The sequence below is a fragment of the Pelodiscus sinensis genome, chromosome 1, assembly GCF_052426305.1.
Source record: "Pelodiscus sinensis isolate ZL-2025 chromosome 1, ASM5242630v1, whole genome shotgun sequence".
Lineage (NCBI taxonomy): Eukaryota > Metazoa > Chordata > Testudines > Trionychidae > Pelodiscus > Pelodiscus sinensis.
Window position 1 is genome coordinate 341,072,363 of NC_143052.1, and position 25,253 is coordinate 341,097,615.

The 25,253-nt window shown below is 42.6% G+C and overlaps 1 protein-coding gene across 1 annotated transcript in view; it reads right to left on the minus strand.

Moving 5' to 3' along the window:
• Positions 1-2,258: 2,258 nt before the first annotated feature.
• Positions 2,259-25,253, minus strand: part of ACER3 (alkaline ceramidase 3) — a 77,449-nt gene continuing 54,454 nt past the window's right edge. Inside the window, exons 7-11 of the mRNA XM_075919527.2 lie at positions 22,957-23,015; positions 20,045-20,146; positions 19,141-19,245; positions 10,697-10,742; positions 2,259-10,457 (exon numbers count right to left, since the gene is read on the minus strand). Of these exons, the coding sequence (XP_075775642.2) occupies positions 10,404-10,457; positions 10,697-10,742; positions 19,141-19,245; positions 20,045-20,146; positions 22,957-23,015 (366 nt within the window). The 3' untranslated portion in view covers positions 2,259-10,403. The remainder of the gene's footprint in view (positions 10,458-10,696; positions 10,743-19,140; positions 19,246-20,044; positions 20,147-22,956; positions 23,016-25,253) is intronic.

The following is a 25,253-nucleotide window of genomic DNA, read 5'->3' on the forward strand; positions in this document are numbered from 1 at the left end:
AGGGTAGATTAGGTTTAGAGCAGTGCTTCTCAAACTTTTTGGCCCACAACTCATCCTACTCAATGCAGACATTTCTGTGGACCACAGCCAGCCACCCACGATGACAAAATGAGTGCAAGAGGGGTGTGGGGGTGGGGTCTGGCTGGAGGTAGGGTGCAGGAGCAGGTTATCAGCAGAAGGGAGGGTGCTGGCACAGGGCTGGGGTGTGGTGTCTGGGATGGGGGGCACTTACCTGGCTCCATGCCTATTGCTGCTCCCATTGGCCATGATTCTTCAAATCAGAAGAGCGAGGACTGAAAGGGAGACATGCTAGAGGTCTATTAAATCATGAATGGGGTGGAAAAACAAATAGGGAAGTGTCATTTACCCCTTCATGTAACATAAGAGTAAGTGGTCACAAAGAAATTAATAGGCAGCCTGCTTAAAAACAAAAGAAATACTTCATCATGAGGCACACAGGGGATGTTGTGAAGGCCAAAAATAGAACAGTTCAAAAAAATAATTAGATACGTTCATGGGGCACAGGTCTAGCACTGGCCAGTAGCCAAGACGGTTAGGGATGCAACCCCATGCTCTTTGGGACCTATGTCACGGTCAGGCGGCTGGCTACTGGGCTAGATGGACCCTTGGTCTAACCCAGTATATTGCAAAGCTGTGAGGTGCTCTGTTGAAGGGAGATTCACCAGTCAACATGCCCTTTTGTGGTATGGTGGATCATGGACCATCATTCATGGTTCTCCCCTCTGGTGTCTCCTTCTGACGCATGCTCTAGCCCAGCAGTACAATGCTACTTCCCAAGACTCAGCCTCCAGCCAGGTCACATTCAGTCCCCACAAAACAACAGCCCAATGACCTTATGCTAGTTTACTGCCCTGACTCTAAGCTCAATGGACTGAACAGGGGGTTTTCACACCACCTTCCTCAGTGGCTGGGAGGGGACATAAGCCCAAGTTTTAATCTGAGCTTTCCTGGTTTTGTTACAGGGCAACACCTCCCAGCACTTTGTCTGGCTCCTTGTCTGCCTCTCCTCAGACTGTCCCACTCCAACCCTAACTGCCTCTCTGGTATCTAGCCCTTTTGCCAAGGCTCATCACAGTAATTCACTCCACTTCCTGACTTCATAGGGTCTCTCTTGGCCTTTGCCAGAGCTCCCTTCTTGGGAGAAGATCCCAAGACCCTCTCTCCCTAGATCTCCTGCCTCCTTTCTACTGCCCTGAAATCCTTCATTAGCACCATACCTCTCAGTTCCTCCTCCACTAGCTTGGTCCAGCTTCCAGGTGCTCTAATTACTCTCTGGCTCCAGTAATTCTTTGCCAGTGTGCAGTCTGGTAATGAAGAACAGTACTGTAATACCATTGCAGCCCAGTAATGAAGGAGGAAGATTTACAAGTAACTTTACAAATGTATCTACAAAGGCTTTTTCTTTTTATGATCATTCTACTGGACTGCATGCTGTTTGGGTTGGTATTACTGTAATAATAGAACTTCCCAGGGTGACCCCCACCTCAGCAGAAGTTTCACTGCGCTATTACGGACTATCCACGTCTCACTTCTGAGAATATATAATGCAGGGGAAGCCTATATGAGGCCCACGGTGCAAAGCTGAACCACCAGAAGCTTTTAAACAGATCCTGGAATCTTTTTATTTATTATTATAATTAGTATTTTTGCATTGTATTTTCTGGCCTCTGGACCTTGACTAGACCTTCATCAAGAAATTTGGACCTTGACCAAAAAATTAGTGACTACCCCTATAATGATTGAGATCAGCAAAGGCATTTTAAACTAAGTCTTCAGGATTGCATCGTAGGGCCTGGAAGAACCAGCATGGCATTTTCAAAGGAGGGTTGTGATTTGAGCCTGGCAGCAAGGTGGAGACTCCCTTTTGACTAAGTCTTTGTTGCATGGCTCAGCACTAAGGAATAACAGGGCACAGGTCAAGTGGAAGAAGGTTAATATTGCTGCTCATAAGGACTGTAGAATACTGATGCATCCTTAATATTGCTACATTGGACATTAGTTGTTAATAGGGAGATTTGCAAAAACAGTCAATAGATTTAAGAGCACAAGTCCCATTGACTTTCAATAGGACTTGTTTCTGAATCACTCATGGCCACTGGAAAGATCTCCTAACAGTAATTTGAATATTATTTCTTTGGCATGTATCCTTAAATATTGCACAGCATTGATAAAATATCCTTTCAGACATATTTACTCTCAGCTCCGTGTAATATAAAAAACAGGAAATATTACAAAAATCTTATTTAAAACAAAATTCTTTAATAATTTTAACTATAAAGACAATTAGTATTTGAATGCAGCATGGATAATCGATTAAATACATTATTAATTAAATATCTCAAAGCCGATATGTTTTGCAAAAAAAGGGTTGATACACATAAGCCTATGGTTAGTTGCTAGTATATAAAAAATGTATTAAACATTTCTTACTACAACTATTACATATAATCAATCCCTATTTATATATTTTGTCACAGTGAATTCATCTGCAACTTCATCTTTAATTTGAAAACAAAGATTACACTAAAACAAATAGTGTTGGTGTTAGAAAGTTTGGTCACATAACATTAGCTATCCATGTTCATTCCAGCTGGATAGATTGGTTATTTTCTAAAACAGTAAACAATGCATTATCAGTGCATTAATTGGGCTCAACAGACTCAACATCAATTGGACATAACATGAGACAAGCAGTAACCAAATCACTCTACAAAGTAACTTGATTATGCTCCTAGAATCTCCCCTGGGGAACAATACTGTGCATGGTCAAATACTGTAGGAAAATTCTGTTGCAAGACAGTGACTGAGGCTTCGATTCAGCAAACCATTTAAGCACATGCAAAAGTCCTTTCCTATTCAGCAGAACATTTAAAGCACATGCTTAAGTCTCATTCAATGGGACTTCATGTGCTTCAAAGTTTTGTAGAAGAGGGATGGGCTTAAAATTGTTCTTAAAATTATGCTTAAGTGTTTTGCTGAACTAGGCCCAGATTCGTAACTTTAATGGGTCATTACACTTTCACTTGCAAAATCTCATCCGTACATTTGCAAGACAGGGAACTGCCTGCTGTGTGCTCAACAGTTGTGGGATTCTGTGTGCACAAAATCTGCAAGTGCTGGTTTAGAGGCCTGTACAAATTTGACTCAATTTGGCTTGTGATTGAACCACTCCTCTACAAAACTGTAATTACATATCTGTAATTGAAAGTAGTTAAATGGATCAATTAGTTAAATGGCTCCACCAAGTAAAAGCAGTGATTTTCAGAGCTAGCCAGGGGATCTGGTCCCAAAGCTAAGTATAAGTGATAGCCTGACAATGATTGTGAATGGAACCCTTTAGAAGTCAATGAGATTCTACAGGGGAGAATCCCACCCATTCATTATCAAATTGCAGGGTCAGGGCAGGAGAGATTTGGCTGCACAACTCCTACTGAAATTAATGGGAGCTATAGGGTTACGTTCCCTAGTTGGCTTTTAAAATCTCATCTGAGTCATCGTCTGATAGTAGGAGATGGATGGAATTACAGGCAGTCCCCGGGTTACATGGATCCGACTTACATCGGATCCCTACTTACAAACGGGGTGAGGCAACCCCGCACTAGCTGCTTCCCCCCAGCAGACCAGGGAGACGCGAAGCTAGTGGCCCCCCCCCCCAGCAGACCAGGGAGACGCGGAGCGGCTTTTCTCAGCAGACACCTCAGCTTGAGAATAAAGGACTGAGGGAAGTGAGGTGTGGGAGAATAAAACTGAGCTCTGGAGAAATGTTTGGCTAGAGTTTCCCCTACAATATGTACCAGTTCCGACTTACATACAAATTCAACTTAAGAACAAACCTACAGTCCCTATCTTGTACGTAACCCGGGGACTGCCTGTACATGCATTGTGCTAGTTGAGTAATAAGGCAGCAAAATGCTGGATAATGCAATATTGCTTATTTCTCAAGGTCCACTAAAAACACACAATTTGAATTCTGTCTTATGGGAGTTTTTTTAAGCAGCAAAATAATCATGTAACTAAATCCACTACCCTCTGGGATCTTGCCCACAATATCAAAACATTATATATAATTTCATGCTTAGAGAACAAGGTGACTGAGAAAAATCAGGCACTTAGCAGCATCGGCTAATTGTATATCATTTTGCATGCTGAATGACAAAAAATGTTTTAAAACTTAACTGCTGTCTTTACATTACAAGACTTTCAAAAAGAAAGTAGAGAAATTCTCTGACATGTAAGAAACATTTTTGTTCATGTACAGAATAATCCATTCTATATTCCATCCACATAAAGGTACACCATAATATACAATATATTCCATAAAATATAATGCCTCTATAGTAAATAATTCAGTATCAATATTAAAACATAAGCATATAGGCTTCAAAACATTCAAGCCTGTTACACACAGGATCTAAAGTGCAGTTATCAGGAAAAATGACTAACACTGACACTATGGGATTGTGTGTTTGTTCTCTCATTGACTCCAGTTAAAATTTATTGTTTTCTCCTATCTTCTGCCTTCCATAAGTTAACACTTCTCCAGATAGAATTTATCTTCTATAGCTGGTTTTGGAGCATAAACTGAACTATACATTAAAACCTCAGTCCTGACATTTAGACAATGCAGGCACAGCCCCACTAAAATCAAGGGACTGCTTCATCAAGCCTGAACGTCTACAAAATAAAGAAGGTCTGACACTCAGAACCAAAGAGCCGTTGAGGAAAAGAGTTCCCTGACTTAGTCACTTCCTGAACTATCACTATAATTTAAGAAAAAAATCTTCCAATATGAAGTGCTCCTCCTGACCATTCATCTTCTGCCATCATATGCCAAAAATACGATATACATTGATTTTAAATTACTAATGGATAAAATGCATTTAATAAACATCCGTGTTTATTGTTCATTCAGCAATTGGGCAGCAAACAAAGTGACTAGGTGTCAAAAACACTGAGGGTAGTGGAAGTTGCTGGTGTTCCTAGCGTGTTTGAAAGTCAAGCCACTTGTTAAGGTGCCTAGGCGTGTTGTTGGAAGCCTAGAGGGGTTGGGCTGTTTTTGAGAATCTTGGCTGGCACCTTTAGCATCCCGTTTTAATTTTAGGCCTGAAAAATGCAACCAGTGGTTGGGAACTCGATGTTGCAGAAGCAATCAAATTCAAATAAAAATGAAAAAGTCAAGCTTTTTTCTTTTTCTTTAGCTTAACGTGTCCTGCCAAGGAGAGAATCCATTACAGAGTTAGAGCTGGAAGGGCAAGAAGGAAAAAAAAAACCCAGTATTTATAAAATAGCATTTTTACCATATATGTGGTAACATCAACACAGACATGTTGGCAAGCAGGTTTACATTAAGATATCTACAATTAAGGCCTTGATCCTCAGTCCCTCCTGTTTATAACACTCACTAAAAAAGTCAAACTGGAGAACAGATTAATAGGATCAAGTTCATAACCAGAAAGTCTTGTACAGGCATCTAAGAAGTCCACTTACCTAGAGATAATATATTCAGCCACAGATTAGTTCAATACTGTTGCAATCCTGCTAGTGTTGCAAAATCTGAGTTATCTTATCTCTGCATTGTTAAATAAGGGCACCGATAGTGCAATATCAATGATAAGAGGTAGATGTGCGAGTGATAATTCTATTGCATATTCCAAATCCAAACTCTATGGTGCTTTTAAAATGACCAGTTTGTTCTAAATACTTGCTTGTCATGCATCTCCTGGTGTTAGAACTGAAAGAACCACCTACATTTTCTCTCCCATTCGGAAGAGTTCTGGAAATATCTAATACTGTTAGCCAACCTGAATTTCTCTTTTCTGATAAGATGTAGGTGAGATTCCTCCTTGCTGGCAGATCTGAATCCACCACATCCTATATTAGTTGCAAAAGGACTTCACTTTCATTGTTGAATTGCACCTGAAAAATCCTCACTCCTGGGCTACGTCTACACTGGCATGAATTTCCTAAAATGCTTTTAACGGAAAAGTTTTCCGTTAAAAGCATTTTCGGAAAAGCACATCTAGATTGGCAGGATGCTTTTCCGCAAAAGCACTTTTTGCGGAAAAGCGTCCGTGGCCAATCTAGACATGGTTTTCCGCAAAAAAGGCCCGATCGCCATTTTCGCGATCGGGACTTTTTTGCGGAAAACACTACTGTGCTGTTTACACTGGCCCTTTTGGGCAAAAGTCTTTCGGAAAAAGACTTTTACCCAAACGGGAGCAACATAGTATTTCCGGAAAAGCACGGACGATCTTACATGAGATCATCAGTGCTTTTCCAGAAATTCAAGCGGCCAGTGTAGACAGCTGTCCAGTTTTTCCGCAAAAGCAGATGATTTTGTGGAAAAACTTGCCTGTCTAGACACAGCCTTGATGTATGGCGGAAAGTATGGTGTTGATTTTTGTCAGAGAAAATTACACATCCTAATGTCTCTAAGGCAGAGGTTTTCAGACCATGATGCATGAAACACTTGCTGATGGTCCTCTGGGGAGTTGACTGCTCACATGATAAGTGCCCTCAAATAACTTTTTAAGGCTAGAAGTGACCAGTGTGATCACCTAGCCTAACCTCTTGCATGACACAGGCCACAGAGTTAAGGTTGCCAACCTTTAAATTGCATCAAAATACATTACTATTTTGCTAATGTTACTTTTCCATGTAACAGCCAGGTGGTAGAACGATACAAATATGGAGCTGCAGCTGTGCCACTGTAGTTCCATAGCGCAGATGCTACAGCAACAGAAAAGATTCTTTCATTAATGTAGTAAATAACCCCACTGAGAGGTGGTAGCTAGGGCATCTGAACAGCGTCTATACTGAGGTTTAGGTTGACTTAACATCTCTCGGGGTGCAAATTTTTCACACTTGTGTGTGTGTAGCTAAGTTTTAGGTGTATAGATTTCAGAAAATAAATGCCTCTGATCTGCTTGGTCATACAAACAAAATAAACAAATAGCAATTTAACAGATACATGCATGCTCTTAATACTGTCATTTTGTGTCTATTTTTCAAGCAACTGAAAAAGGTCATCTGGATTTCATGTTTGTAACAAGAATATAAAATTTATTCTGTCCTGACATTTTCAATATGACTTACAATTTGTAAGGTAGTGCTTCCCAACACACCCATAGCTTTCGGTTACTGTTTGTATTTAGAGGTTTGTGTGTCTCAATTACATTCTGAATGTAGTGGCAATGTCTTGGAGATGCTCCTGAGGAAAAGTGCATGTTTGGCTCCTTAAAGTGAAAGAATAAGCCACCTTGCAAAATGTTAAGCTAACAATAACCCCCCCCTCCCAAACTGGTTTTGCCTTTTTGAGCAAGAAGCACAGACAGACAAGACATGTTAAAACTTATTTGACACTCCAACAAAGTAAATTTACATGATCTGAAAAGGAATGTGCTCTCTTGCTTCTCGCATCTTATGCAAGCACACAGACATCTCTTCATCAGGAAACTGGCTTCGAGCACATGATAGTTACTGCCCATACACAGGTTAATTCCTCAAAATACAGAACCCTCACAACTGCAACAAGAAAAATAAGGCCACTGAAAAAAAAAAGTTTAAAAAAATATTAAGTAACCAGGAGGCCATCAGTGACTGTTGATCTGTTCTCCACGCCACAGATACAAAGCAGAACTGGGCCTAATTAAGCAAACCATGTGCTTAAATCCCATTTGTGACACAGGTGACCAAATGGAACCAAAAGCATTCCTACTCAAGGGCAGGGCACAGGCTTACTGTGGGGAGTTGGAGGAGAGAAGTACCCTCTTCAGTTGTATTTTTTAAATCAACTGCAAAGCTCTTCTCGGAAATGATTTTTTTCCCCAACATAATCAAGGTGCACAACTAAGGAAAGTCCATGCTTAATACCCATTGACTTCCTGAATAAAGATGTTTTCCTGACCCATGGCTTTAGGTCTGTTTAAGGTGCAGATCTAGTTTACACAGACTGCAAGCTAGCTCTCAATTGCTAGTCAAACCACCATGCATATACTGATAGTGGTCCAGGAGAAGGCTCAAAGTGTGTAGGTAAATTACAGACAGACAGACAAACACATTAAAAAGAAACTATTTTGGTTTGCATTGATTGAACATCACGGGTCTAATCTAACCTTTGAAGAGGTAAAACAAAAAAGTTACATGTCCAAGACTTTGCAGATCTTTGAAGCAGTGTTACAGATGCATTACCATATCCTGCTGCTCTTGGAAATATGCAGGCACTTACTACGTGTATAAGGAATTTCCAAAACATTCCCAGCGATTTCCTTTTTGCATGATCACACAGGGCAAGAGAGAATATAAGAAAAAATAAAGTTCTTCAAATGAGATCAGAGAAGCCACATTCTCTATTGTGTATGTAGAGAGCCTTCTAACATGAACTGGGAGAGCCCCTTCCTCTCAAGTTTAAAGGGCTAAAATCCAGGTATTAAATCTGGGGCACAGTTAATAGGATATTGAACTATTTCCTTTATCTTCAGAGGGGTAGCTGTGTCAGTCTGTAACTGAACAACAAATAGTCTAGCAACACCTTAAAGACTAACAAAACACATAGTATGATGAGCTGTTGTGGAAGTGGGTTGTGCCCACGAAAGCTCATAATACCATCTACAAGTTTTGTTAGTCTTTAAGGTGCTTCTAGACTATTCGTTGTTTAAGTATTTCCTTTATGTTTATTAAAACATAATAAATTAATAAACAAGGTGAACAAAACACAGACACCTGGGATGGGAGATCCCTTACCCTGACAAGGATCCATAGGTTGAGCCAATGCAAAGGAAGGGTATTCTGAGGAGTTGTCTCAAACTTTCCAAGTATTATGTGAATCAAAGAAAAAAAAAAAAAAAAAAGAGGTGAATGACTTTGGCTATGTCTACACTAGTGTTTTCGTTGGCATAACATATGGTTTCCCGAGGGTATGAAAAAAGTTACAGCAGCAGCAGCGCTGGTGTGGACAGCTCTATGTCGATGGGAGATACTGACCTGACACCACTACCACCACTGATTGGGGGTGGTTTAATTATGTTGACTGGAGAGCTCTCAGCCATCAACATAGAGCAGCTACATGGGACACCTTACAGCAGTACAGTGTTGACATAGCCTCAGAATATTGTCAGGCCTGCCAACGGAGGGTGGGGGCATGGGGAGGGAACAGGGGCCCAGCAGTTCAAAGGGACCCGGGGCACCTAGCCGCAGTGGCCAGAGCTCCGGGCCCTTTAAATCACCACTAGATCACTGTTCTGCATGGCTCTAAGGACTCAGAGGGGGGGGACTTGCCTGAGGGTTCACAGAAGCTGCCCCTCCTAGTTATCAATTATGCGGAGGAGACCAGACCAAAAAAAGGCCTGATTTTAAGTACTGAGCACTCTTCAGTCCAAGTGAAGTCAGAGGGGAATGAAGGGTACTTAGCACCTCTGAAAATCAGGCAAATATTAGTAAGGCTGTAAAATATGGGGGACAGGGAGAATTTATAGCTAGACTACCATGTACTAAGTAGCTGTGAATCTGTGAGCATGAATGATCTGTAAAATGAAAGAAGGGTTAGATACAAGAATTCAGTACTTGCTAGGGATATGCAGAATACCCAGAAATGGCCTCTTGGATTCACACATAGGTTAGGACAACTTGGGACAATATTCAAGTTTCCTCCGAGTCACAGCAAGAATGTCTAAGTGACTCTAAACCCCTTTTAAAAAGGTCCTGAAGCCATTTCACTGGTGTGCCCTGCCCCCAAGCACTGCTGGAAAGCATTCCGGATGTGTCCCACATCCAGAAAAGGAAACGGAAGCCTGGCCTAATTTAATACAATTTCTCTATGCTTCCCACTCTTTACATAATGCAAATAATAACACATAAGCTGAGAGAGAGCGCCCTAAATAATTATATACCCCACTAAACTTTATAAAAGTGCAAGCTTAACTTAGTTCAGAGGAAGGATTCAGTTCACAATAGGCCCCCTAAATACTTAGATTGGCCATCACTTGACCTACCATTTTCATAATTCAGTTACTAATTAGTTTAAACCACAGACCAGACCAACAACTGAATGAAAACATATGCAACCCATTTCAAAAAATGGTAAGGTTTCTGTGACCAGCACAAAATATTAGCCCAATATCTTCAGCTATACAATATATACACAAACATATTGTGTCTTAATTTTGTTTTAACATCTTAACAATAAAACTGTTCTAAACATTATTCTTCCCTTAACATGCTGACTCTTCAATCTGTGCTGTGCCTGACAATACCAGTAATACAGAGAAGTCTATTTACTGCCACTGAACCCTTGAGCTGATACATAATTTTGACACATTGGTGTCAACAACAATGGAATTGCTCTATTCAGCCAGTAGTCACACTTAGTTGGCTGGATCGCTCAGTCAGTGCTTCTTGGGAGGTTCCACCAGGAGAATAGGCCATATTCCAAAAACAAACTGAAAAAAAAAAAGAGGAAAACAAGATTTCCTTACAGTTTAGCCTCTGAGAACAGATGAAATGCAATTCATTTGATTTCAGTTATGCTTCTTGGAATTAATACACAGAACAGAATGTAAAAATAAAGCCAGAAACAGGAAGGCATGGCCAATGAGCCCAGAAACCTGCTCAAGCATAAGTCAAATGAAGAGCCCACCTCCACACTAGATTAGTAAGTACGAAGTGTTTGACAGCTTACCTTCACCTTTGGCCTGTACTTCAGGAAGAGTGTCCTTGTGTATAAGCTAGGGGGAGAAATCCTTTCATAAGATGCATTGCTTAATAATGAGCATTTAATAACCACTGTATTATACAAGCAAAGTACACAGCTATCCCTGAGGCCCTCTCCAAAACAAATGCAGTACTGGTGATTGGAGTGAGGCCCATGTTTCCTGAGTGGATCAGGTGCATTTCTGTGATCAGAGCTCAGCTTGCTCTGCCTGGGTTTAACTCAGGTAGGACTAATCGGAGAGCACTGTTCTATTGACTGTCACACAACAGCAAGGAACCTTGGATATTGAAGAGCTGCTTTCCCATCCTCAGAAAAAGAGGAAGGAACCTGAAGGAACATTCCCACTGCTACAGGGAAAACAGCAACCAGGGACTTCCTCAACCAGAGGTGTGGGAGAGCAAACTCCAAGTAGCCAGCATGCTGAGCAAAGTTGCATGCCCTGAACATATATAGTATAGTTTGCTCACAGCATTTATACTTGTGCTCATCCTCCCCCTCCTTCCATTAAGGTTGCTTCATCTGTTGTTTTTGTTACATTTATTGACCTTTATTTCAGAAAGGTGACACAGTATGGGCGGCTCAGAAACTATGCTGGGCAAGTATGACAATCACTTTCAGCCTTAGCATTTATACTACAATTAAATGGAAAGCTGCAAGGTCTAATTCTTGGAGCAAGTTTCCTAGGTGAGGAAAACGGGTGCTATTAAAGACTCTACCACTCATTTTGTGACACTGGACAAATCTTGGGGAAACTGAGGCACAGAAGTGCCTCAGCAGCTCATTGAATGAGCTCAGAACTCAGGAGTTCCTAGTTCCCACACCTGTGCTTAATATAGTGGACTCCACTACTTTATAACAATCATACTAGAACTCTACACACATCTGAAGCCTGTAAACAGCAAAGAGTGAGGGGGATTACTTATGACAGGAAAGTATATAAACTACTGTAGAAGGAGAAGATGAAATTAACCAAAATTAGCTAAACATTAGAAAAAGCTCTTACAATGAGAGGCCAGAATATGGAATAATTGGATAACAGCCCTGCTGCTTCAGAATTATGAAATTAGATTGGAGAAATCACTAAGAAAATTATACAACAGGGAGAAAATACTTAGTTCATCAGGATAAACACCCACAGGGGTAATGCATAAAAAAACCACTTTGTTTCCCATTTGCAGCACTGCAAATCTAGTCTACAGTATTTAAACTGTCTGCATTAATTTGCTTTTTGTGAAGAATTTTGTTTAGCTAGGTGAACTCAAACTGTGCAGAGCACCTGCCATCTGCACTGAGCAACTGTGTTCAAGAGGATGGCAAGGAAACACAAGCACAAGGACACTGTTAGGACTGTCCCTGGTGAAAGAACCAAAAGAAAAATAAACAGCTTTGTAACTGGCAATAAAACCTCAGCCCTGATCTCAGTGTGGAAAAAAAGTGTTTGAGAAGTGATTAAAATTCACACACACATTGGAATAGCTCTGAAAGGTATTTATTTTATGGTTCAGATAAGAGATAGAGGCCCTTTGATGATACTTTGGGAATGAGCAACAAAAATATTTTATCAGAGGGGTAGCCAAATCTGAATCTGCATAAACAACGAGAAGTCCTGTGGCACCTTAAAGACTAACAGATTTACTGGAGCATAAGCTTTCGTGGGCAAAGACCCGCTTTGTCAGACATGCATCTGACAAAGCGGGTCTTTCACTTCGAAAGCTTATGCTCTAATAAATCTGTTAGTCTGTAAGGTGCCACAGGACTTCTCGTTGTTTATGCAAAAATACTTAGAAATTAGAACCAAGTGTAGGCTGGAGTTCAATCTGCAGTGAACAGCAGTAAAAAAAGAGCCAAAAGTGATAGGAACATTTGAAGAGCATCTCCCCAAACATGAATTCAGCTCTATACTTGCAAATACTTATGCTCATGCTTAACTTTACTTTCAGGAGCAGTCCCATTGAAATCAGAGGTGCCCAGACACAAATGTAATATTCTAGATGAAGGCAGCACCACCATTTTCCTCTCCAGGAGCTATCAACAGTTTTCAGCAGTGGCACAGTGCTCATATAAAGTTAAACATGGGTGTCAGTGTTTGCAGGATAGCAACTCGAAGGAATACAGAAAGTTCAGTTCACATCTTATGTTTGAAAAATGAAGCAAGACAACCTCAAGTGCATTGGCATTTTCACTTCTAGACAGATAAAAATCATAGGATTTCCATTATAAATTGCAACCCACGTTACAACATGAACAATTCTATGTTCTAATATATAATATGCATTCTCCTTAGACAGATATCACTATTACAAAAAACTTCATCCCATTAGTTTAATAAAAATGGTTATTTTCCTGTCCTTCCAGCTAATATGACATTTAAAGGTCAGATATAACTAGGAAAATATCTGTCAAAATTAATTCTAAAAGTTTCATGAACATCTCCTTTAGGAAATACCTGCTACCAAGGTAAACTCCCCAATCCCTACAGAACAAAGCACAGTTATGGAGTCGATATGGAGTAGACCAGTGTCTGTCACTCTAAAATGATGCACTAGGGATGAAATGGGTTAACCAGTTACATGGTAAGCCTTCACCTTCCCAGTATGCTTACTGGGGTAACCAGAAAACTGGCACCTAGCCTGGCCAGAGCAGTCCCCGCCCACAGCTCAGTACAGCAGGCTTGGCTCAGCCGGGCTGGAACAGCCCATAGCACGTTGGGTGCTCGAGTCTGGCCAGGCCGAAGCATCCCCTTACCTGCACTGCAGAGGGCCCAGGCTGGATGGAACAGCTCCTAGCCCGCATCATACCACCAGCAGGGGATTGCTTCATGGAATCATAGATACTAGAACTGGAAGGGACCTCAAGAGATTATGAAGTCCAGTCTGCTGCCCTCATAGAAGGACCAAGCACCATCTAGATCAGCGTTTCCCAAACTATGGGCTGCAGCCCGCTTCCGGGCCGCAGGAAAAAAATACCTGGCCGCAGCGTGGTTGCCGGGGTGTTCCAGGCTCCTGGAGTGCCTGTGTGGTGCCGGGTCCCCCAAGCCCTTGGCCAGTCTGTGCAGAGTCTGCAGCCGGATGTTCCGGCTCCCAGCAGAGGCGTATCTAGGGGAGGTTGGGGGGGGAGAGAAACGGGGAGGAGGAGGAGGGGAGAGCTGGCCATAGGAAGCAGCACTGGATGGGGAAATTGGGGCGGCCCAGGGAGATTCAGGGAGGGGCAGCCGGCAAAAGCAGAGCTGGCTGCGGGGTAGGCGGCTGGCCGGGAGATCAGGAGGAGGAGTAGGGGAGAAGTGGCAGCTGAAAGCAGGGCTTGCCTGGGGCATCAGGACTGTCCGGGAGAGATTGGGGGGCCGGTGGAAGCAGGGCTGCCGGGGGGGCGCAAGGTTGGGGGTAGGGAGCTGGCCAGGGAAGATTGGGGAGGAGAGGGGGAGAGAGCAGCCGCCGGAAGCAAGGCTATATGCGGGCAGCGGGGCTGGCCAAGGGAGATTGGGAGAAGAAGCAGGGGAGAACTGGCTGTCCGGGAGGGGGTTGGGGGAAGTGGGGCTGGCTGGAGGCGCAGCAAGGGGAGCGAATCAGCTGGCGGGGAGCGGGACTGACCCAGCCATATACAGATCTCGGGGCGCTGCCCCCCCCCAGCAAAGCACGAGTGAGTCCAGTCCAGGGATTCTATTGTACCCCCCCACCCCACCCCATCAAGCAGTTGTGAACTGGCTGGCTGGCAGACAAACTCATGCAGTCTGTTCTAGCCAGTCTGGTCTAGTCAGTATTCTTCATGCAGTCTGAGCACATTTAGCAGCTAGGCAGTTTGAAACTACAAACTGATACATCTAGTAATAATAAAACTTACCTAATGAGAAAATACCAGACATGTTATATGTCTGGTATTGTCTCAGTTTGTTGTGTGTGTGTGTGTATATTTTTGGGCTGCAAAAAACAGTACGGAAAAAAAAAGGTTCCAACTTAAGTAAAAAGTTTGGGAAACCCTGGTCTAACCAGCTTTCTGTGTGTCTTACACTCCACTTATCCAATCCATATTCCTTAACTTGCTGGCAAGAATATTGTGGGTGACCATATCAAAAGCTTTGATAAAGCTGGCACTGGGGGCTTTGGGAGGACCAGAAACAACTTATTTGAATATTCATCATTTGATTGATACATTACCAGTCCTCCAAAAGTTCATGAATGGATTTACTGGTCCCCGTGTCAAAAAGTTTGGGAACCCCTGATCTAGATCATCCCTCATAAATGTCTATCCAACCTGCGCTTCAATATCTCCTAGTGATGGAGATTCTACAACCTCCCTAGGCAATTTATTCCAGTGTTTAACCATCCTGACAGTGAATTTTTCCTAATGTCCAACCCAAACCTCCCTTGCTTCAGTTTAAGTCCCTTGCTTCTTGTCCTATCATCAGAGGCCAAGGAGCACAATTTCTCTCCCTCCTCCTTGTAGTACCCTTTTAGATACTTGAAAACTGCTGTCATGTCCTCTCTGTGTCTTCTCTTTTCTAAACTAAACAAGCCCAATTCTTCCTGAGCTTTACTCAACTCAGAGTAGAACAGAAAAATTACTTCTCATGTCTTGCTCACAACATACCTGTTAACGCATCCCACAATGGTGTTTGCTTTTTTTTTTTTTTGCAAGTCTCACACGTATAATTCATATTTAGCTTATGGTCCACTATGACCCCTAAATCTCTTTCTGCAGTACTCCTTCCTAGACAGTTGCTTCCCATTCTGTATGTGTGAGACAGATTATTCCTTCCTATGTGGAGTACTTTGCATTTGTCCTTATTAACCTTCATTCTATTTACCTCAGACCATTTCTCCAGTTTGGAGGATAGGGACATAATTCAAAATGATCTGGACAAAGCACTTGCAACCCCTCAACCCAAGCTTGGTATCATCTGCAAACTTAATAATTGTACTCTCTATGCCATCAACTAAATCGTTGATGAAGATATTGAACAGAACCAGTCCCAAAACAGATCCCTGTGGAAACCCACTTGTTATGCCCTTCCAACATGACTATGAACCATTAATAACTACTCTCTGAGAATGGTTATCCAGCCAGTTACGCACCCACCTTATAGTAGCCCCATGTAGGTTGTATTTCCCTAGTTTATGGATAAGCAGGTCATGCAAGACCGTATCAAATGCTTTACTAAAGTCTAGGTCAGTTGTTTTCAAACATTTTGGCCCATGGACCACTTGGCTCAATGTAAATCTTTCCGCAGATAGCCAGTTGCTAATGGAAACTCACCGTTAATTACATAATTATGCCCAAGTCATTTTGCTAGGTGCTGCAGCTAGAGAGACTGGTTTAATTTAAATTAAACATATTAAGCACTTTAACTTTCTCATGTTAGTTTATCAAACTTCATATTAAATAAAATAAAATATTAATTTATGTCCAACACAAAAGGTTTCAATGTTTTCTTTCTTTATGGCAGGGGTGAGGAACCTTTGTGTGTCAGGGGCCACTGACCCAAAGTAAAATCAGTTGGGGACCACACAAGGAAGAAGCAAAAAACTCCTCCAAAAACCCACAACCCTCACTGATGTGGCCCCCAACTGAGACATCTCAATCCTCTGGTGCTCCAGCTCCACGGGGCGAGGGAAAGGGAAGGGGCAGAGAGGACTGAGGTTCAGGGTTGCCCATAGGCCAGATTTACTTTTCTGGAGTTCTGGAGTTAGTGGATTGCATGGACCCCCTTTAGGCTCAGAGGTGGGGACAAAAATGAGGGGTTCAGTGCAGGACAGGGCTGCCAGTGAGTGGGATACGAATGGGGTGCAGAATCTGGGAGGGAGGTAGGGTGCAGAAGCCAGCTGGGAGTAGGGTGTCTGGCCAGGAGAGTGTGTGCAGAATCTGGCCAGGAGGGAGGGTATCTGGGGCAGAGTGTCAGAGGAGGTTCAGGGTGCCCCGGGAATTTGGGATGTTAAAATTAATCAACTAATTGAATAGTCGATGGAATTTCCATAGACTATTTGATTAATCAATAAGGGTGCTTCCACTTTGAAATGGAGCAAGAGCCTGCTGGCTGTTGCCTCATTTTAAAGGCAGAAATGCCACGTGGCATTCCACCCTTGAAATACTTCATGGAGCCTGAGACCACTGGGGGGAGGAGAAGGGGGGGGGGGCGCCTCTCTGCTGGCCCCAGGCTCCATTGAAGAGTCCCAGTGGGGACTCTTGTACATTTCAAAGGTGGAATGCTGCTGCTGGGCCCCTGCACTCTCCCAAGGAGCTGTAGCAAACCAGCTTTTGAGCTGACTCCCCCCCCAGCATTCCCTCCAATTCCCCCCACCTTGCTGCTTCTTTCTGATGGAGGCAGGAAGGTGGGGGGGAAGCAACTAGTCAACTAGTGTGTTGACTATCTGATAAGCTTTTGCTTATCAGATAGTCAACAAGTTGATAAGTCACTGGTTGGCTCCCTCTAGACCGAGTTCCAGTGGGTGCAAAGCCCTGAAGGGTCTGGAGCCCCCACCTGCCTCCCATTGTGCATAGTTTGCTTATATTCATCTTTAGTAATTTGACCTAGTTTCCACTTTTTATACTGCTCCTTTTTGATTTTTAAATCATGTAAGATCTGCTTAGACCACGGTGCCCTCTTACCATACTTTCTAACTTTCCTACGCAGTGGTATACAGGCAGTCCCCGGGTTACGTACAAGATAGGGACTGCAGGTTTGTTCTTAAGTTGAATTTGTATGTAAGTTGGAACTGGTACATATTGTAGGGGAAACTCTAGCCAAACATTTTTTTTAGTTTTGGATAGCATAGGGAAAGGTTAACTCCCCTCTAATGTTTGTTTTGCTGTCTGTTCCCCTGTTCAGAAGATTTCACATCTATTTCTGTCCCTGTGACAAACTCAGGACTAAAGGAGTAACTCATCAAATACCAAACAGCTCTGCACCATGCTTTGAGCTAATAGCTTTATTTCCACACACCACCCAGGGTTCTAGGAGGAGGGTCCTTTTTTTGCTAACACAATGAGGCCAGCACTTTGTTTGTTTTGGTGGAGTCTTTGTTTGCCCAGGGAGCCCAGCATGTATAGGGGGAGGAGGGGCGGAGAGGCTGCTTTTGTCTGCTGTTCGGCAGCCTGTTGCTCAGGGGAGGGGGCAGCCTGTTGCTGGCAGGGGGGGAGGAGGGAGGCGTGCAGGATGCGAGGCCGTGGGGGGGGGGCAGCGGGCGTGGGGAGGCACTTTTCCTCTGCCCGGCAGCTCTGCGGGATCCCTGTCCCTGTGGCCAGCTGCTGCAGGCAGAGGCCAGTTGGAGCCGGCCGAAGAGGAGGAGGAGGTGGATTCTAGGACCCAGGTGAGTGAGCCCTGGGGACGCTGCTGCGCTCCGGGAGCCGGCATGTATAGAGGGGAGGAGGGGCAGAGAGGCTGCTTTTGTCTGCTGTTCGGCAGCCTGTTGCTCAGGGGAGGGGGCAGCCTGTTGCTGGCAGGGGGGCGGGGGGGGGCAGCGGGCGTGGGGAGGCACTTTTCCTCTGCCCGGCAGCTCTGCGGGACCCCAGTCGGAGCCGGCCCGAGGAGGAGGAGGATCCTAGGACCCAGGTGAGCGAGCCCCGGGAATGCTGCTGCGCATGTGCGGGAGTTGCCTCACCCCGTTCGTATCTAGGGATCCGACGTAAGTCGGATCCACGTAAGTCGGGGACTGCCTGTAGTTTGCTTTTGGGCTCTTAATAATGTCCCTTTGAAAAAACTGCCAACTCTCTTCAGTTGTTTTTCCTTAGTCTTGCTTTCCATGGGACCTTACCTACTAGTTCTCTGAGTTTACTAAAATCTGCCTTCCTGAAATACATTGTCTCTGTTTTGCCCTTCTCCCTTCTACCATTCTTTAGAATAATGATTTCATGATCACTTTCACCCAAGCTGCCTTCCACTTTCAAATTTTCAACCAGTTCCTCCCTATTGGTCAAAATCAAATCTAGACCAGCTCCCCACTCCCCCAGTACATTTCTCAACCTTCTGAAGTAAAATATTGTCTCCAATGCAGTCCAAGAACTTATAGGATAATCTGTGCCCTGCTGTGTTAGTTTCCCAACATATATGTCTAGATAGCTAAAGTCTCCCATCACCACCAAATCCTGTGCTTTGGACAATTTTGTTAGTTGTTTAAAAAAGCCTCAGCCACTTCTTCTGCCTAGATAGGTGGTCTGTAGTAGACCTTTAGCATGACATCACCCTTGTTTTTTACCCATTTTAACCTAACTCAGAGACTCTCAAAGTCAGTCTCCTATATCCATCTTTACCTCAATCCAAGTGGCCTTCCACCTGTGGCGCAATGGATCAATTAATCGGTTAACATTTTAAATGGGATTTTACGTCCCTAACTCTGACCTAGCAACTCCAATTTAAAACCATTTATAGAAGCCCCGTATACTCTGCTTAACAAGCTATAGGGAAAAAGGCTGTTTCCTACCTTAGTAGGATATGAAGGTAAGAGCCAAGGCCCGTAAAAATGTGCCACCAAGCATGAAATTGAGTCACGGCTCCCACAACTGGAGGCATCTTCTCTCGTAATTCCCTGTTCACAGAAACATGTAATGCATTTTTTCCTGAGTATACAGTCACCAGAAACAGTGTTCACTTGTTAGTACTGTTTCACTCAGTCATGTACTTCATGTGTTCAGTATTATGTCAACAACATTTAGTTTGGGAAAATGGCAAACCAGGTTGGAAAACCACTGAGAGGCTAGATACAAGTATTTAAATGGACTAGACCAGTGATGGGCAAGCTGCCACCTGAGGGCCGCATGCGGCCCATTGGAGTTCTATGTGTTGCCCACAAGACATTTTGTTTACCGTTGCCCGCACCCATGATTGCCAAATTCTGCTGGTTTTCACCTGCATAATATTTTTCCCCCATTGATATTGCAAAAGTGACATGAACTAGTCTTAAAAGTAAGGTGCATACTGATTGCATACAACATTGTGAGAGCCGTGTGCTCCTTCTATATCTAAATTGCTACTATGATTCAATCAACACACCTCACAAATTCTAGGTATGTAAGCGCAGTTAGTAAAATTGCCTTATATTGGCAGATTGTCTTGATTATGACAATCTTGTGGCCCGCTGAGATGAAGAAGAGTTACTCATGTGGCCCACTCACTATCTTTGGCTGCCCCTCACTAGTTTAGATCTATAATTTCAGGTACTGTATTATTTAAACATCAGAAAATACTACTGCACTTTATTTCCCTGTTACCTCCCAGACTGGGGCTTATACTGCTCTTATCAGGGGATGGACTCAGAATTCTTCTGCAGAAAATAAATAATGGAACTTAGAGATTAAAAGATATGCAGAAAAGTTGAAAATACTTACCTCAATTTATCACAGAAAATGTTGTCTACGTTCCAAAAAAAAAATCCCATTAAAAACACACTTAGGGATGTATAGCCCAGACCCCTAAGCCACGGGTATACCCTAGGGGGAGAACAGTAAAGTGAAATTTAGTTTTTAGGATACAGAGTGCATTTAAAGTAACATATATGAATTACACTACTTACAAGGTAAACACCTAGTGGAAAAAAAATTAAAATTCCTTTAATGGGACATCATCAACTAGAAATAAAATCACATTTTAAAAAGTAAATTAAAGATAGCACATACTCTGATAAAAACATAACCCAAGTCCCCTGCTATCCTGGGGGTTCACTCATGTTTTCCTTATTTCTCCCCTATAAGTTTCTTACCCTAATAGCTAGGTGTGAATAAACCCAACACAAACAAGAGAGGAAACAATTAAACTGACAATTCCAATGTACGGACTAAACCAATCTCCCCCCCCCCCCCCCCAAGTAATTTCTTTCAGCGTTTTTTTGGCATTATTTCTCAGAGCAATAGGTAAGCACGTTTCAGACAGAAGTGCTGTCAGTTATGTTTTTTTTTTTAAATAGATGCTGTCCCTTTAACATTCAAAAGCAAAAATTATTGTAGCCTTTTGATAAAGCAGCAAACCAAAGTCAACCACTAGCCTTATGAGCAGTTTAAGAAAAAGTAAAGTCAGATTATGTTTTACCAACAAGAGCCATTAGGACAAAAAATCCTGTTTAGGTTACAAGATAAATGTGCTAAAGAGCCAGAGACAAGAGGACACATACTGTTTGCATTCATGTAGACCCCAAAATTATTAGGACAAGTCCTCCAAAATATTCAACTGCAAACCCAAGAAGTTACCATGAAACACAGTTCATGTTATTTTTATCAATATACTATTCAGATTTTGATTTAAGATGCATTCCTGAGCTGCTTATTGTCTTTTTCATTATTTTTGTCACTGATATTTATCATCTACAGAAACAGCAATATCATTGATAAGAACATATTGAAACAAACAGTAAGGGTTTCTTAATCTGTAAATAAAATTATTTCACAGTAGTGTTTTCTGTTAATACACATTATGGAGTTGTGTGTTCAGTGACTGGCAGTAGATGTATGATTTATAAGCTTACAGACACTTTTTCCTCAAGGCAAAAACACCAGACATACACTGTGTGAGTTGCTGAGAGTGTAAACACAACATCCATTCACGTCATCAGCAGACCGATTTCTAACTAGTATTTATTTAGTCCCATAAATATAATAGGCGAACCAACCCAAACCATAATTACCCACATGGCTTATGTTTCAAGGGTGCAAGTTAGCTGGCCATATGAATGAACAGGGAAAGCCATATACTGCATACTGTTAATTACAGCTGAAATGGCTCACTAAATAGATGGAGTTATGTGTTTTATGGAGGAGAAAGGAGGTTGACATGCATTATTAACCGAAAGTCTGGTCCATGAACACATGGCAGCATAAATGAAAGCATAACGTGTGTCTGGATGAAAAAGATCCTCAGAAGAATCACAAATTAGGAGGGCATGAGAAACAAGAGCAGGAAAAGTTTGATTTTACCTATTTTAATCGAGGTGACAGAATATGCAAGAGAAGATGGTGGTGGGACAGACAAAGCTGTTGGGATTTACAGGGTTGAAAGACAGTAAACCTAAGTTGATAACACGCGCGCTTTTATAGTAGAAAAACATGGATATATATTGCTCAGAGCTAATTACCAGTTTAGAGGTAGTAAGTGAGCCCTTGAGTGAAGAGGTCACTCAAGAAGAAGAGACACAAAAGAGAGGAGAGAGCAGAAAGCACACCTAGTCACTTAATTTTATATATTTATTCATACTGGCTGCTTTGGCTGCTTTCTCAGTTTCTTCACTTTTGCCAAGAGATACGTTTCACTGGTTCTTAGTACTTCCAATATATTTGATACCATTCTTTTTATTTTGAAAAAAAAAAATTAAATTTCCACTTCACATATGTCATTCTTTACGCATCTAATATTTACAAAATAGTAACTTCAACAAAAGTTTTATACCTTTTAGCACCCAAGTACTTTGCCTTCTAATTTTAAATACAGGGAAAACATTAACCATAGGCTGTGTCTACACTGGCATGAATTTCCGGAAATGCTTAAAATGGAATACTATTCGGTTTTCAGTTTTTCTGGAAAAGGAGCGTCTACATTGGCAGGCTGCTTTTCCGGAAAAGCCCTTTTTCCGGAAAAGCGTCTGTGACCAATGTAGACGCGCTTTTCCGGAAAAGAGCCCCGATTGCCATTTTCGCGATCGGGGCTTTTTTCCGGAAAAGACTACTGGGCTGTCTACACTGGCCCTTTTCCGGAACAGTGTTCCGGAATAAGGACTTATGCCCGAGCGGGAGCAGAATAGTTTTTCCGGAATAGCGGCTGATTTTGTACAGTAGAGCGTCGTTGCTTTTCCGGAAATTCAAGGGCCAGTGTAGACAGCTCGCAGCTTATTCCGGAAAAGTGGCTGATTTTCTGGAATAAGTGGCCCAGTGTAGACACAGCCATAGTGTTTAACCCTGTGACTGACCCTTGCTTCAGCTAGCTACCAGAATAATCATTTGAGCACTGGCAAAAGAAAAGAAGGCAAAGTGCTTGTATCTGAAGGGATCTACAAACCACCAGTCCAAAACTACCACCAAGCCAGCTGAGAAAAGACACTTGTCACAAATGTGTGTGGTCCAGGCTTGCTTGAAAGACATGAATTACTCCTTTGTTGCCACAAAACAGAGAGCATACGACCTTGCATCTCTCACTCATTTAGGGAAGTGGTTAGCAATACCGGTTTCTTATGTTGTTTTTAAAATACACATCTACTAGAGATGCAAACACTTAGAATGTATTTACTTGTAACACCGAGATAAATAAAATCACTTACCACAATACAATATATACAGACCGTAGTACTATAATAGAAACCAGTGATCCGTACATAATCTGCAGGAAAGTGGAGATAATATTCACTATTAGTGTAGGATAGGCATGTATTATTATTTTTGTATACCAAAGTAACACAAAAGAAAATTAACCATTTGTTGATTTATCACCTATATTAATCTTTACTGATTTCTTCAAAATATATTTTTCCTGTTAAGTTTCCAAAAAAACACCTAGTACAAAAAGCCTCCAAAAAGAGAAGTGTGTGTCTGTTTATGCACAGCTTTTGGAGAAGTTTAGCTTTTTTTTTTTTTTTTTAAATGAAAATCCAGATTTCAGAGGCGTGCCAGGAACTGAATTAGAAAGCAAGCACTAGGCAGGAATCAACCCTAGTCACTAAGGTGCAGACAAGGAACAGTGCAGTTCACAGCTCCAAGGATAGTCAGCGCTCTGCTGTTGAGTTATGATTAGGGAATATATTGCCATGTCATCCCTTCTCTGTGCACTTTAATCAAGCTCCATACAAATGACAGTGGCCTTGGAAAATTTCTAACTTTGCGACTCTTTCACAGACAACATTTTCCTCTAATGATACCATGTATCATTAGTGAAAGCAGAAATGTGAAAAGACCTCACTATGTCTACCATTCAGCAAAGCCCAAGGGAGAACTCTAAGTTAACTGTGACATAGGGTACGTCTAGACTACATGCCTCTGTTGCCAGAGGCATATAGATTAGGCTACCAGACATAGGAAAATGAAGCGGCGATTTAAATAATCGCCGCTTCATTTAAATTTACATGGCTGCCGCGCTGAGCCGACAAACAGCTGATCAACTGTTTGTCGGCTCAGCGCGATAGTCTGGACGCGCGGGTGTCGACATCAAAGGTATTTGTCGACCACCCAGGTAAACCTCATCCCAGGAGGCATACCTGGGTGGTCGACAAATACCTTTGATGTCAACACCCGCGCATCCAGACTATTGCGCTGAGCCAACAAACAGCTGATCAGCTGTTTGTCAGCTCAGCGCGGCAGCCATGTAAATTTAAATGAAGCGGCGATTATTTAAATCGCCGCTTCATTTTCCTATGTCTGGTAGCCTAATCTACATGCCTCTGGCGACAGAGGCATGTAGTCTAGACGTACCCATACTGTTCAGCATTGAGGTTTTATCTAAACAGTGATGAGATTGAGTTGTTGGCCTGCTCACAGAACTCTATCATGATATGCCAGTTATTCGACTATTCTACAGTCCCCAGGAGTGGAGCTGGCAGCCAGTGCGCTCCGGCCCCACTGCTGAGGAGCCCCTTGTCACTCCGTATAAGAGGCAGCAGCGTGGGGTGCCAGGAGGCAGCTGGTCAGCGAGAGGAGCCAGTTTAAAAACCAGCTCCTCTCATGGACTGGCTGCCTGTCATGCCATGCTGCTGCCTCTGACACAGAGGCAGCAGAGCAGGGTGGCAGCAGCCCCTGTCCAGGAAGGGAGCAGGTCTGAGCTGCTGGACCAACATGAGATGGAACGGAGCTAGGCTGCCTTCCTGCATGCTAATACACTTTTAAAGCAGAGCCGCAGCAGGGGGTAGGTCCTGGGCTGTACTGGCGGGAGAGGGGGGAGGAACGTGGAAATGTATGTAGTCTATAGCATTAACTGATAAGCTTTTGCTTATCGGTTAATTGACTACACTATTACATCCCATAGGGAAAGCTATAATGTAACTAAGTCAACTGGGAGGTTTATAAAGTGGGGAAGAAGCAGTTGCAGAACTGGCTGAACAAAAGGATTTTAGGAGTTGCCACCAAAACAAGTGAATCCATCTTTAAACACTTAACTGAGATGGAATCTCATGAGGGATAGGATGGTCTTGTAGTGGACACACGGCACAGGGAGTAAGTTAACTTATCTGCATACCACAATGAATCCACAGGAAGAGTTTTATAAATAGAGGATGGGGACATACACTCAGGATAGCATGAGATGAATCTTGACACAAGTGTCAAAACCACAGAATGCTCTTTGGGACAAGTGAACTTTTTACAACGTCAGTTGAGAACACTTGGTCTAGTGTAGCCAATACAAAGTATTTCTTTTGTTTAAAGGGTCTCTACTTCTAATAAATCTCATTTTACTGAGAACCCTGCTGCTGTTGTGTTGAAGCTAATCAGTTAGAGAATGACCACCTAGCATCCTCAGAAAGACAAGTGCTGTAGGACAAAGATTTACTGAATTCAATACCCACCCCAGCACTGTAAACTCAGTCAACAGAGCAGGAGCAAATGCGTTCAGACCCAGGTATGCTACTAA